At 36.1% G+C, this 14,928-nt stretch overlaps 1 protein-coding gene across 1 annotated transcript; it reads right to left on the bottom strand.

Moving 5' to 3' along the window:
• Window positions 1–417: 417 nt before the first annotated feature.
• Window positions 418–13,839, bottom strand: LOC104072700 (chromosome unknown open reading frame, human C9orf72). The gene is made up of 10 exons (XM_009572234.1): window positions 13,352–13,839; window positions 10,231–10,290; window positions 9,230–9,325; window positions 8,510–8,574; window positions 6,340–6,412; window positions 2,819–2,935; window positions 1,875–2,110; window positions 1,334–1,391; window positions 687–796; window positions 418–604 (listed from the first exon to the last, which is right to left on the bottom strand). The coding sequence occupies exons 1-10, from the start codon at window positions 13,793–13,795 to the stop codon at window positions 418–420; spliced, it is 1,446 nt and encodes a 481-aa protein (XP_009570529.1). The 5' UTR covers window positions 13,796–13,839.
• Between the last annotated feature and the right edge of the window lie 1,089 nt (window positions 13,840–14,928).

Here is a 14,928-nt window from a genome sequence, read left to right as displayed (position 1 = left end):
TGTTTTCTGTGGAAACACTGAAAAAACTGACACAGCAGAACAGGGAAAAACTGACACACACCTGAAGGAAGTCTCTGGGGAAAGAAAATTAAAATGCTTCCCTTCATCATATACCAAAACATGTTCAAATTTATCTGCTAAGCCCGTATGGCAAAGGAATCTCTGGTAACATTTACTTTTACTGTTAAAAAAAAGCACGCAGAAGAGATGGATTCATTAAAATCATGCTTCCCTAACTAAGTTGATATCCCCTCTAACAAGACTGCCGTTCTGCTTCGGACAGACTGTAGTGTTACTGTGCTCCTAATGCTCCATCCTCAATCAAGTCAATGATTGTCAGAAGTGTGGTGGTCACACTGACAGATTTCTTTTCGTGCCATGCAAGACTGCAATATTACACATTAGCAGTGGAGAACTTTAAAACGTCATGAGCATATCACGTTCTTGTACGCTAGTGTAGAACGGCCTCCCAAAGATAAAGGAATGTAGACCTGGTTTAATCTTCTCAGCCAAAGCCATTATTATGTTAAGATCGCCCTCTGCTGTTAAGTCAAGATCTATCTTTAAGCTACGAAGAGACTTAAAAGGTTTTTTTCCTTTTTGCCTGCAAGAAAATAAAAAAGGGTGTTGTAAAAAAGAACAGAGGAATTTTCTCAAAGCCTGCTTTCTATTATCTGTTCACTTACGTGTCATCCTCTATGTATTTTATTAAAGTTAAGGCTTTTCTGTGAAGGACTAGCAGAAATTGTGCCAGGAAAGTACTCCTTAGAGACAAGCCAGGCTTCAGATGAAAGATCTGTAAAAAATTATACCAGAAAATTAGGTAGACATGGAAATTCAAGAATCATTTTAAGAATGTGGAATATAAAGAAACATTGCATACATATGTAACATATCCTTGATTATAGCAAAGCAGGCACATTAACAGCAGATTTGTAGATATGCTCAACATTCTTTTTTAGTTTTCTAGCTGCTCAGATGCAATAAATTAAGCTGTTTTACAATTCTGTTTGGATATAGTATTATTTTCCTTTTTAAAATTATCTGAAATTAAGCCCAGCCAGGTAGCTTTCTCAATACTGTAATTGTAGACACTGTTGCACAGCAATAGAAAATGTGCATTGTTTTTCATACGTAAGAAGGAGTTTCAGTATTATACTAATACTACAAACTATACAAGTGTTTTTCTCTAGTTATGCAGAGAAGAATCATAACACTAGTATGAAAAAGAGCTACCAAGCCAACAAATTATCAATTCATATTAAATTACCTGTTACTAGGGCTCAAAATACTGAACTTTAGCTCTTATTCTTTCTGAATAAGCAATGATTACCTGATCCAGGAAGGCTTTTACTAATGTATCTCGATGCAGGATATCTTGAAAAACATTTCTATAGAAAAGGAAGCAAACAAACATGTGAGGTAATGCCATGAATGGACACTAACTGCCCAGCAGTTGTACACAGCAATAGCATTACTGTTTACAATCTGGCAGAAATTAAAAGGGAATTCAAAATTTTTAAAGCTAATACAGAATTTTAACGCAAAACTTCCAGATGAAATGAACTAAACCCAGGAAAGCCATTGGGCCCTGTCAAATACACTTAGCTTTGTTATATTCCTACTTGAAACAGACAACAAAATTGACATAACATGGTCATAAGTATCACTGAAAATGAATTTCAGTAATATTTAATGCAACAAAACTGATGGAACTGGTAAATTCCTCCAAAACGAATGCAACCACCAGAGCTGAAGAAGCAGCTTAAAAGCAAAAAGACCTCACGTACTTTATTAGAAAGTACACTTTGTACTACTTTACGCTCTTTTCCCAAATCAAATAACTTTGAGAGATGTGAGAGAAAAGTACATACAAATCAGGTGTGAAACTCTCATCTGTGTGGATAATATGATCTTGAGACATCTCTTCATCTGAATTAGCTCTCCAAAATGCTGTCAGCTCGGATCTCATATATCGTCGTTGGTTATAGATGTGTTCATGACAAGGGGGCATCTGCTTCACTGTATTGACATCTACATCTATATGTGTAGTAGGATATGGGGCATACATTACTTGACGGAAGGGCAACACAAAGCTTCCTGTTGCATCCTGTTTTAATGAAAAAAATTATTCTTCTAGTTACTTTTTTTAAAAAAACAAAGCTATATCGGAACAAAACAATATTAAAGCATCATGCCTAAATTTTAAATCCCGTTTGTTTAGACATGTTTTGTTTGAGAGAACTGGTGGCTCCTTCATCCTCGATGATTCCCTTAATATAACAGTGAAAACAGGTACTGAGGTAACCTGTGTATTACAGTATTGCATCATTTGGTTCGTAAGCCCATTAACATTACAGTATTATATTTATCTGATAAATTTAGACTGCTCGTTAGAGCAAGAAGCATTATTTTTCTATTCATCTTCACCCACTGCTACAACCCTTTTAAAATACTTGGGAACTGTAGGACTGATGGACTGTTCCTTTTTGGTTTTGGTACAACATAAAAACTTAATGCCTTTTGGGATTCTAGCCCCAAGCAGGCAAAAGAGTATTATTATTGTACCTCAAAGTGTAGGAACAATTCTGGACAATACTCAAGAAATAGATGAGTCAGAGAAAAGACTGGCTTGGAATTTTAACATGCAAATAGTTACAGGGAAAGCTATAGCGCCAGAAAGGAATCAAGGGAAGATAACATATTTCTTCGAACATCGATGCGTGTATGCATGTGCATATCATATGCACACACAAACACATACATTGAAGAATGTTCTTAAACCACAGAAGAATAAAACTTTCCTAAGCGTACTTACTTTGAGTAAGCCTTGAACAAAAAGTCCTGACTCGTATTTGAAAGAAGACTCATTTCTACAGAGTCTGGAACACTTCCGCTCTGATGGTGTAAGAAACAGACACAATGTTCTCACAATCTGCATTAAAAAGAACAGTTTTGAAAAACATGAAAATGTAAGGAATGAACTGATCTTCAAATGCAATTTCTGACTAGAATGTACTAGGCATTTCAAATGATGAACAAAAAAATTCATCATGCTTATTAGAAAAGCCAAAACGTTACCAAGGTCACAGAATAGTGACATGCTTAAATTATTAAGCTGTAAGCCATTATTACTCCAACTTCTTGTCAAATGAAAAAAAAATCCAACACTTTTTGGCAAAGTTTGTTTTTTAGCCAACTATGTAGAACAAACCACTTTTGCCTTCTGCTACCTCCTCCTATTACATAAACATGAGTTACTGTAATTACTTTTCTAGCCTTTTAAGCCACTTATTTTATTCATTCCGTATTGAAACATCAGCTATTGTTTCCAATCAGGCACAGCCAATTTCCTGAACAAGTATCCATGCTTATTTCCTCAGTGATTTCCTCAAACTCTCCATTAAAACCAAAAGAACTTCATTATCCGTTTTCAAACTCCTGTGCTGCAACAGCTACAAGTAATCAATCTCCAAATACAAACATGTATTCCATTCTGCTACTCTTTCAGTCTTAACCTGTCATGTCCTATCTGTAAGGCATTTGAGAAGGCTCTATCCTTGCACAATGTGTTTATGCAGTACCTAAAACAATGACAACCTAGTTTCTGACTAATGCTTTTTGCCACTTCAGCTAGATGCAATAGGTGTTTTTTTACTTTAAGGAAAGCTAACGTATGCCATAAAGAAAGCAATTACTTCAGAACAGTTGCGCTGTGACACAAAGAGCATACTGCTGATAAGAACCTGTGTAGAATTTATGAAATTTATCCTGGATGTATCTTGAGACTCACATTCTTCTAGACTGTTTTTTTTCCTATAGTGTCTAGCTTATCAATACATTATTTTACATATTTTACTCAATAACCATTTAGACCTTAAAGCCTTTTAATTAGTTATTTTATGAACTATAAACTTTAAGCTTTTTACAGCCACTTAAGCCTTTAAGATTTCCTTTACTATGCTAACTTAAATCATGTGCAAATCTTACATCCCTGAAACAATACATATTAACTGCAGTTAGCTGATTTCAGCTAAGAACTGAGAATTTTGTTTTCTCTGGTTCCCCTGTCCCGCGTGATTATTTTTAATTTGAGTATCAGCATTTACTGTTCATTTGATCAGAGGTGCTTTACCATCACTGCCAATACACAATGCATTTCCCACCCACCCCCTCAATTTTTATAAAGCATCACAAACTGCTTATTTCAAATCACAGGTTTACTAACAGTGCCTTGAATTTTTTAAAAAGAAGACTATTGTATTTCATTACAGCAAGGAGCCCTATATACTATAAAATATATAATATATAATATATATAGTCTACAATTAATATATAATATATTCAGCAGGCCCACTGTTCTTAATTTTTATTTCACATTAAAGCAATACACACAGATACATATATCTCTCTCTCTCTATATATATATATCTCAAAAAGGGCATGAACTTGGAGAATTAAGATGAGTTATTCTTCAAAGGAAGGTTTCAGTCTTACAAAATAAACCAGAGCTCAATAATTAGTACATCACAATTAAAAACATAATCAGACAGAAAAGCCCAATACACAAAAACATTCCCTATCAGAAAATGAAGTTATGTGAATATACTGCTTCTCCACAGGTACCACTGTAGGACCCTTGTCATGGTCTCAGGACATGAGACTATTGTTATTGCATGGCCCAGAGGCGCCAATGTAAATTAAAAACTTATAATGCTACATAACTACACAAAACCTTACCCTCACAGCAGTATTGGAAAACTCATTAAGTGCAGTGGTGCCTAATACCTGGAGGCTCTAGGATTGCACACGTTTATGAAACCCTTCTTTTCATTCCCAGTTGCAGGGATATTCTGAATCAAAGAGATTCATTAAAGGACTCAGCCGTGAATGTAGAGAGGCAATTGCTTTAGTGAAATACATTTTCTCACAAAGAAAACAACATTTTCTTCATGATTTGTCTCTGAATATTCTAACAGAAAATTAACTTCAGTGTTTTTATTAGAAGGGATGGAGCAACACCCTAATTAAATGCAAGTCAAAGGGAAATCTCTCTGAACAAAACGCTGATACATGGCACTACGCTAAAAAGAAATACGCTTTAAGAAATAATTCAATGGACAGTAAACACAAGTGTATCTCTTCCAGGAATTGCTTTTAATTTATCTGAAATTAGCATTTTGGTATAATCAAAAAGCTGTATACAAAAAAGGTACTTGGAGAATTCTGAATACCGAAAACATTCTCATTTGATTTTTCCTTTACATACTGGGTAAGCTTAAAAGAAGCATCAAGAAACTCTCCATTTACACCAAAATATTAAAGTAAAAGCAGTGCAGGTGATAGTTTCATATTGGTTCAAATTAAATATTTCATAACAAGCTTACAAGAGAGTTAAAAATAATAACAGCATGGGAAAAAAGTGTCTACCACATAAATGTAATTATTTTCTTGTTCAGAAATGACAGCTTCCAAGAGTGACCTTTTTTCCTCCCAAATAAACCATGATGATGTATATACTCTTCCCCATTAAGAGGTACAGCTAATGCTGCTGACTGTTTCTAGACCTAAAAGCTCCTAAACATCATCCCTACTGATGTGCTGCAGCAAGTATGACGCACTGAGTGTTTTGTTGTTACAGGACTCGGTTTTAGGGATTTATATCTGTACTTTGCCTCTTTCTGGTTCTTCTGGAAAGCTGAGTCAAACCTAATTTAAGACCTACCAGTTAAACTGTACGCTTATTTACCAATTAAGTTTTAAAAAGACTGAAGATGAAGTCAACACAAACACAGCTATGAAGAAAAAAATGCTGGAATTGTTGGAATGGTTTAAGGTCCTAGTAAGCTTGCCTGTTTCAACATACGTGTGTAACTACAGTCTCCACAGCTTTGAGGTTCCATGAAACACAAGCAGTTCGTGATGCAGAAGTACATTTATTCCCCAGCATAAGAAAAATTATGCAGATACTAATTTCTTAAGAGTACACAGATAGTACTCATTGACATAGCTAAACTGGGCAAGCCAGTTCAGACCTATTCAATTTGTACACTTTAGCTAACAAACCTAATTTTAAAAGCTCAGACTCATTTACTACTCGTTTATATACAGTATCAATCAAATTAAATACATTGGTTTTCTTATAGTTGCCAGAATACAACTGATAAGGTAATTTTCAGGCAGAATTACCAACTGCTAGACCAATCTGAAGTAAGATAACCAGACAACAGTACTCCTTCTTCAACCTCAAGTATATTTATAGATAAACCTTGTTCCAAATAACACACTAACACTCCTAATAATCAGCATTTAAGTTTGGTTTATTAGAAAGTGCATTACCTTATTAACTTTTTCTGCGCTGCTTCCTACAACTACAGAACAACCACAGGTCTGCAGGTGTGAACTAATTGCACTGCAAATAAAAACAAACATAGGTTAATACATTTAACCAGACTTTTCAAATAAAATAATTATCATCTTCACAAGAAGAATGAAGTGCTGCTAGTATAAATATAGGCCAATAGCTATAGGCCCATACCCACAGGATCTCACACTGCTGTGTAGGTTACTGCTGAAATCTGAAAGTTGGACAGTATCTACATTTTCATTTTGATTAATAAAACAACTGCCACTCAGAACCTCCAAACACCAGTTACAGAGCAAACAAAAACTGTCTATTGCTACTATCTAACCGTATTACAGAATTTGTATAAAATAGTTCATCTAAAGTAAAAGAAGACATATTAATAATGAAGGATTTGAAAGTATCCTGAAAGATGATCTATGCCATGGTTGTCCTCATTTTCTGAAACTGTGGATCAGAAGCCAGTTTTGGGAGACTTGGCAGGTAAACTGTTCTACTCTTGTTAACTACATGGGCAAGAGCAGGTCGCAAGCTTGAGTCCCTCAGAATATACACAGGCATGCTAGAAGTTGAGTGATCTTGTCTTGTGAATTGCCAGCAGCACAGATCTGACCTAGTTTATCTTAAGTTTGGAGGCTGCAGTAAATATACCTGGACTAACCTTGACAACTCTTAACTTGTCCTTAAGAAACTTCTGTTAAGGTTTCTTACCCTCATCTTCTCTTTCCCCTTGCACTTTCTCAAAACAACACCTGGCCCACAGTTTCAAAAAGTCTAGATACCCTAGAAAGTCTAGATACTATTGAAAAATTTTCTCCAAAATCTGTGAATATACAAAAGTGCATTTATGCTACCTTACTGAAGGATGCATTGTATGTGATTAACCAGTTCTAATAAACACCTCTAATTCATAAGGACTAATTACACTCAGACTCTGAAATCCTACAGATGGACTTTATAGTGGACCTGCTACTATATATCTTACCAAGTATATTCTGAGAATTAAATTTAAGGCCATCCGAATATTTACGAATTCTTCCTTTGGGGCAGAAATAGATGTTCAGTTTCATTTAGAAGTTACTAAGTTACTAAGAAAGCATGACTGCTTATTTTAGAGGTTGGTATTGTTGAAATGGCAATTTATTTAATTTAATACAATTTTTATTCAATGACATGTATAAATGCATACAACACTGTATTTAAGACTTGAGATCTGAACCTAGATGAGCTGAGAAGCTTTGCAGATAAGCTAAAAACCAGGCATTTGAACCCTGCACACGAATGGCCAAGTTATTCTTTTCTTTTCAGGACAAAATTTCCAGGGAGAAGTAGCAAGAGGAGATAACTGACACCCTACAGTCTACTACCTGCCCAATAAATCTCCATCTGATATAAGAATAGCTCATCATTGTAAGATCAATAGCTCTAAATGTTTACAATAATCCATTCATGCTATTCACTTCATTATTACCCAAATTCTCTATGGAACTAAGTACTACATTATTGTGAAGAATTAGTTAATTTAACACATGAATTTCTGTAGTACTGAAAGCATATGTGACGCTGTATAAATAGATGGCACTAAGGACTACATAAATGAATGCAGTTACACCAGAGATGTTCTGAAAGGTAACAGAACATCAATTAAAATCTATGAAATATGCTTTCCCACAGGAAGAGACCAAGTTGCTCTCAAGTGCAGCTACTTCCACTTACATATTAAAAACAGGGGGAAAAAAAAGAAATACACAATTTAATAATAAGCATTCTATATGCCATACCATTAATGACTCTTATTCATAGTTCATGCAGTAAACACAACCCAGGTTTTTTGGTATTTCATAAAAATGTAAGACTTTGACTTATATCCTCATAAAATTAAACATAAGTGCAGCTATTAGCCCAGAGCCATTCTTCTAAAAAGACAGCAACTTCTACAGCATTTTATAGACAAAAATCTCAAAAAAACAAATACATGTCATCCTCCCCACTCCTATAAAGAAAACTAATCTAATCTAATCTATGTTCACATGCACATGCAGATAACTATATATGTTCACATGCAAATACAGACAGATACATATATATGCACACACAAGTTTAAACCATTTTACTACAGCATAAATAAAAAAATGAAATTCGTACTTGAGAAGAAAGCCTTCATGGCAACTATCCCCAATGTCATCATCATTTAGCACTGTGTCACTTATCTGAAATGCAAGTAAATACAAACAAAGGTTAGACAAGGATCTGCAACACCTTCCAATTAATTCATTTTTGTTTTTAATGATAGGTGGGAACTGTTTGGAAACTATTTGAGCTAAGTTGTAAGACTGCCCAAAAAAGCACAACCTTAAAAAGACCTTCTGATTTCAGCCAAAGCACTTTGAAAATGAGAAAATAACTCGATTATTAAACGTCCTTTACCAGTCCCGAGTCAGATTTCTCCCAGTGATTTTTTTCTACAACCTTGTCCAGAATACTTTAAATTAGTGCGAGATCACTTCTACTTCTTCCATGAGAACACTAAACCACGCTGAAACAGGTATTAACATTAAAACCATTTACCTCCCCATTTGTTTTGCCTCAAATAGCCTTTCCGCTCCACTCTTAAAAACAGTGTCATCCTATGCAGTCAATTTTGTTCAGTGCTGACCATAAAACCCACTGCTAGTACTGTTACATTTACCAAACTAAAACAGTTATGTTAAACCATTCCCTATACCACTTAGGAGAACTTGATGTGAAACAACTTAAGTGTGCAAGAATTTATGACAACTGTGGGGTTCTGTCTGCTAAAGAGAGCACCAACCAGAGTGCCAAAGCCACTTTTTTATTCAGGATGCGAAGAACACAAGGACTTACATCTATTTCTGCTGGAACACTGTGTGATTTCATAGATGAAAGGAGTTCCATTACAGGAATGACTTCTCCTGTCAGCATTGGAATAATGCTCTGGCCCTGCGCAATAAATGAAATGCTTGAGGTAAAAGCACATTATGCAGTATTAGAAGTTACTACTAACATGAACTTGCAATATTACATGCAAAACGTCTTTAACTTTCTATTGTTTGGAAGTGTGGTATGAGTGGAAATTGATGCATAGACTTCTTGGGCTTTGCTCATCAATAAACTGGAAACATACATTTTGCTTCTCAACATCGTGTCTAAAATGTATTTCCAGGGTCCTATGCAATTTTCACAATCAGTTTGATTCACCTAGACAAGAAGTATTTGGAGTGAGATAATTCGATCATACCATATTACGTGCAATTACTGTTAAGCATTTTAGATCCAAGTCTGATGTTTTAAGAATGACAGGAAACCAAAACCAGGCATATTAGTTATTAACACACAAAATTACTTATCTGATTTATCTATCACAAGAAACTGAAGGCACAATTTCATATTTACAGTTTCAGAAATCAAATTCTTTTCACAGTCTTATCCATTAGGTCTCCAACCACATTCCAACATGACAGACTCCGTACGTCTCTATAACTCGAAAAGGTAACGACCTAGTCAAAACCCATCCTTGATAGGAGGCGAGCATGAATCTATGGAAGCTACTACCTTTACAGAGCTTCAAGTTCAAGTAAATTACTTTCCTTTTCTGAAAAGTAATATTCTTCATAGATTTCCACTTTACCCATAAAGTGATGAAATATATTTTCCTTCAACTTGTTCACAGCTTCCATCATCCTATCTTCAGAAACTTTGCCTCCTGTGCATGGCAGGTCATCATCCAGTCCAAAGTATCTTCCTGGATCCCAAAAATAAGAAGCAGCACCAACTTCTACAGTCACCAGATGCAGTCAAATAGTTTTGTGATGGTGTGCCATACGCATCAGCCAGACGGCCCTTACCTGATCCTCCATTCTCTCCGTGCCTTCCAAGACAATCTTCTGGAAATGTTCTTGCCTCTCCTGAGCAAGAGAAGCAGTTAAATATCAACGCTCTGGTATTTGTTTATATATGTATGCACACAACAGTCAAATGGTACAGTTTCTTCCCTGTGGAGTCACGCTTCTTAGATTCAAATTTTGATGTTCAAGTCTTTTTTCTTTTACAGAGTTGACATTAGTGGGAAGTGATGTCATTTTAAACAGATCAATGCTCCCTGCTCTGCCCCCCACCAAACCTCTCACATGCTTGGGCAGGAGTAGCAGGAAAGGAAGGGTATGATGACAATGACAAAACATTAAGTTTCTTCATTACAGATCAAGAAAATGATCAGATTGTGGTGCAGAATTCCACTTTATGTATGGATTTTTATTTTCAAATGGATAAGGTACAGACTGATGGTTTCTGAGGCAGCAAGAGAAAAATGAGATCTCCAGAATGAGAAAAATTATTTGTTTGGGGAGGGTAGGAAAAACAGGACTTTTTTTTTTTCCCGCATCTTGAGACACTGACAAGTCTTCAAAACATTGTTTTATAACCAAGTACAGGAGACACAAAACCTCAAAATACACAAAACACAACATACAAAAGACTGGACAAAGTTCTCAAAACACTTATCAGCATCTGAGTAGCAAACTGCATTCAAAACGCAACTTACAAGGGCATCAAGTTATTATTCACAAAGAGAATTTGGCATTAATCACTGGAACAATCAATACAATACACAAAAAATGGAAGATGCTGTGAGAACTAATGATATCTTCTGCTAGATGCTGACAGGATATTGCATTTTTATTGGTTACTCATTAGTTTCCTGTGATTGAACTACTCAAAGTTGATCAATGTCAAGTGGGAAAAGAGTTTACATAACTTTTTTTGAGCAGCTGAATAGGGAACAAAACCAGCCCTAAAACAGTAATAAAACTTGTCCAACCATTTAAAAGAAGCATCTGTGAAAAACAATACTGGAACGAGGCAGATTCCTTCAGGGCACCTCCATCCTTGAGTTCAGTGTCAGTGCAGTAAGACATCCTTGACAATGAAGATCCTTTGCTTTAAAAGAAGTCAGTCTTCATGTGAAGGCTGAACAAATGGTGTAAGCCACTTCTTTTCAGAAATGTAACTGCTCCAAATTATTAGACAAACATCTGGAACATAAAATTGAAGTAGATAAAAGGGGTTTCTAATCCCATACAGACGACTTGCTTCGAGTTGCTTGTCTTTCTTTGCCAGTCTGAACATTGTTCCATGTTTTTCCTAGTCCTTGAGTTCAGAAGGTTTCTTCTCTAAAGTCTAGCTGGAACTGTTGTCCGGCTCTACACAGAACTTGTGAGAGCTGATAACCACGACCATTAGAAATTCCAGAATAGATACACAGTTCCTTTCAGATACGACGTCAACCTTCTCGTTCTGTTGTAGCCATAGTAGCTGAACTGCCTCAAAACACAAACTACAAAATAAGCCTGTTTTAATTCAGTATTATCATTCTACAACTCATGCCTAAATTTTAATCTATATTTTCAAAGCAGTTTTCTCTCTTCTAGGTAAGGCTGCAGAACTGCAGATATATGCAGGGATCTTTGATCTTCCTCAAAAAAAAAAAAAAAGGCAAAAAAAAAAAAAAGACAGACAATAAATGTCTATTCCAGAATGTATCACTGTCTCAGCCAACCCATCTGCTTCAGCAGACCTATCTGCTTCAAGAATATCTGGAAAAGAATGAAGAACTTAATGACTAATTTCTGAGGAAACTAGTAGAAAACATTTTTTTGTCATTCTCAATGCCAATTAAAGCCTATTTCTACTGTGGAAACAAACTGATTTGGATTGATGTCCAAAAAGAGAGAAGATGTACTATAGTTAAGAATGAGGGACAATTCTTATTTGACCACTCAAATTAAAACTCAGTACAGAAGACACTAAATGACAGAGAAGCAATGTGATCAAGCACATGAGATAGCATTCAGTTACGTCAAAAGCACTAACATCCAGCAGGCTTTTAGAAGAGTAGATTAGGAATGAAGTATTTGTGTTTCTACTATATTGAAAATGAACTTTATGTCTTATCCTTCCTCTGAAAAATAAAACCCAGAAATATCAAGAGCCAATGTGATGGAAAACACTGCCAGCCATCATCAGGTAATACAGCAAAACCCAGTGGAGTTTGTTCATGTAGCAAAAAGGAAACACCACCACAAAAATTAAGATCAGCTTATTATTTCTGGATTCTTACTTAGTTCAGATAAAAGCACTCAAAAAGGAAGTTTAAAGTATGTTGACGAGAAGTCTCAAAACAGAAGAGGAACAAAAACTTTATCAGACAAACATGCACCACCACACACGTTACAGCTGACATGAAATCTACTGCTCTAAGACAACTTGTACTCCATGAAGACAACAGAGATTTTAATTTTTATTATTAGAATGTTATTTATTTTAAACAAAAATACGTAACAATTTTCACTTAATAAGGAAATACCCATAATGTACCCAAAGGTAAGAGTTGCAATTCTTCAGAAAAATTTAGCATGTTTTTGAATTTCAAAAATAGAAATATGTGGACTAAAAGTAGATATATTTTCGTGGTTCTCCCATTAGTTTTACACAATTTAACACCTGCCAAACTGTTCGTTGATACCCTTTTCTTGAAAAATGAAACTGTAACAACAATGACAATAATAACTGCATCAGTTTCCTTGTCTGGACCTCAACAGTGAAAACAATGATTTGAAACACAGTAAATTTAAAATTCTACCTAGTTTAAATACAGTAATTAACACAGTTAGCTCAAAGCAACAATTTATATCAAATTCAGAGAGATTAAAAACTGTACAGAATACCTACTTCACCCAGATAGCCTGGTTATATATTACCAGGATAAATCATATGGCTAAAAACCCCAGCCTTGAATTTGCTGACATATTGATAACTTTTAACCTTCAAAATTGTATACTTGTAGAAAGGTCAGCCTCCTCTGAGTGTTTGTGTTTGGATTGCTACATAACCAGTGTCACAGAATCTTAAGTCTTGCTTTTGCTCAAGACAAGTTGAACAACTGCTTTTAGTAATGAACAATAAACCTACCTTATGCATCCATATTCTTCCTTTCCTTATAATATGTGTTAACCTATCCACGCACACTCTGTGAAGCGGCAGGTAGAAGCCAAGTTCACTTTGTGGAAGTATAATTGATAGTCCATATGTGCTTCTGTCTCCATTCCAGTTTCCATCAAAGATTAATGACACGATGATTACCCTTTTTTCTGCCAAGACGAAGAACTTCACATCTATTGCACCGCTTTCTGCATTCCGAAGTATTTCTCCATTGAGGGTGTGGTTAGCAAGAAAAGTTATTTCACCATCACTGAGAAGTACCTGTTCGGTCTTTGGGGCCCAGATATGCCGCACTCGGGGGCCAAGAATATTGTCCCAGTAAGCAAAAGTGGCAGCTAATAAAGGTGACTCGCCATTCAAAGAGATCTCTGTTTTAGCAACTGCAGGAGATGGTGGTGGACAAAGAGCTGACATGCCTGTTTCCCCTCTCGTGTATAAATGAAATGCTTACATTACCTAAAAAGAAGTTTTCATAGAAAAAAAAACAAAATTAGAGTAATAATAATAGAGTAACTCACTATTACCTCATCTTCTTTCGTTTCCAAGTAAGACTTCAAGAGACAACCTGACTTCTACACTTGAGATTTCACTGTATCCTTCATTCAGGAAGGAAGCTTATATGCATATTTTCCACATAACGAAGTGGTATGCTTTACAAATGTTAGTCAGTCAGACTATACAAGTATACTTTACTCACTATACAAGTATGATGAGCCTGAATAACATTCAACTTGTGTAAGAAAACTGACATACGCTAAGTATATCCTTTGATATATCATGGTGACACGCAGGGTGTTGCAATACAAGACAAATGTTCAGCACTTTATAGAATGTATTGATGGAAGTCTTCATATAGCGTAGACACAATCCTGAAACATTTTCCCTAGCAGTTTCCAACAACTCCACAGCTTCCTCATTTTGATGGGGCTGCAAAAGATAGCAGGAAGTTTCACCTTCCCTGAAAGTTATGCTAGAGTCACAGGAACACATTAAATAAAAAAGTTTTACAAACAAATTCAACTCAGGACGGAAAACTATAAAAGCTAAAATGCGTTCATCTTGACGAAACCTCACATGACCAGATCTCAGCTTTCCTTTTCTCTCTGCCTGCAGCATTCCACACGACAGCAGAGGGGAACCCCCCGGCCAGTATGAAAGGAGCAGTAACACCCATCCCACCGACACAGCTGTAACTCGCCTGACCTCAGGCACCGTTTCGTTTCATGTATCTGAACTTTTTTTCCCTTGTGAGTGTCCCTAACAAGATCGTCCAGGTGCACTTCCTCACAGCAGGAGGGCAAAGCACCTTTCTCTCTGGCTACTTCTCACAGAGGGGAACCCCCCGGCCAGTATGAAAGGAGCAGTAACACCCATCCCACCGACACAGCTGTAACTCGCCTGACCTCAGGCACCGTTTCGTTTCATGTATCTGAACTTTTTTTCCCTTGTGAGTGTCCCTAACAAGATCGTCCAGGTGCACTTCCTCACAGCAGGAGGGCAAAGCACCTTTCTCTCTGGCTACTTCTCAGGCCCGACTGACCACCACT

This window comes from Fulmarus glacialis, unplaced genomic scaffold, assembly GCF_000690835.1.
Source record: "Fulmarus glacialis isolate BGI_N327 unplaced genomic scaffold, ASM69083v1 scaffold36122, whole genome shotgun sequence".
Lineage (NCBI taxonomy): Eukaryota > Metazoa > Chordata > Aves > Procellariiformes > Procellariidae > Fulmarus > Fulmarus glacialis.
This window is presented reverse-complemented; position numbering and strand designations above follow the sequence as displayed.

Bases quoted from the DNA above. Each gene is read 5' to 3' on its own strand.
- LOC104072700 (XM_009572234.1), bottom strand. From the start codon at position 13,795: ATGTCAGCTCTTTGTCCACCACCATCTCCTGCAGTTGCTAAAACAGAG. The intron at 8,575-9,229 runs GTAAGTCCTTGT...CTTGCATTTCAG, and splicing joins GTGTTCCAGCAGAAATAGAT to ATAAGTGACACAGTGCTAAA. The intron at 2,111-2,818 runs GTAAGTACGCTT...TCATTAAAACAG, and splicing joins TTGTTCAAGGCTTACTCAAA to GATGCAACAGGAAGCTTTGT.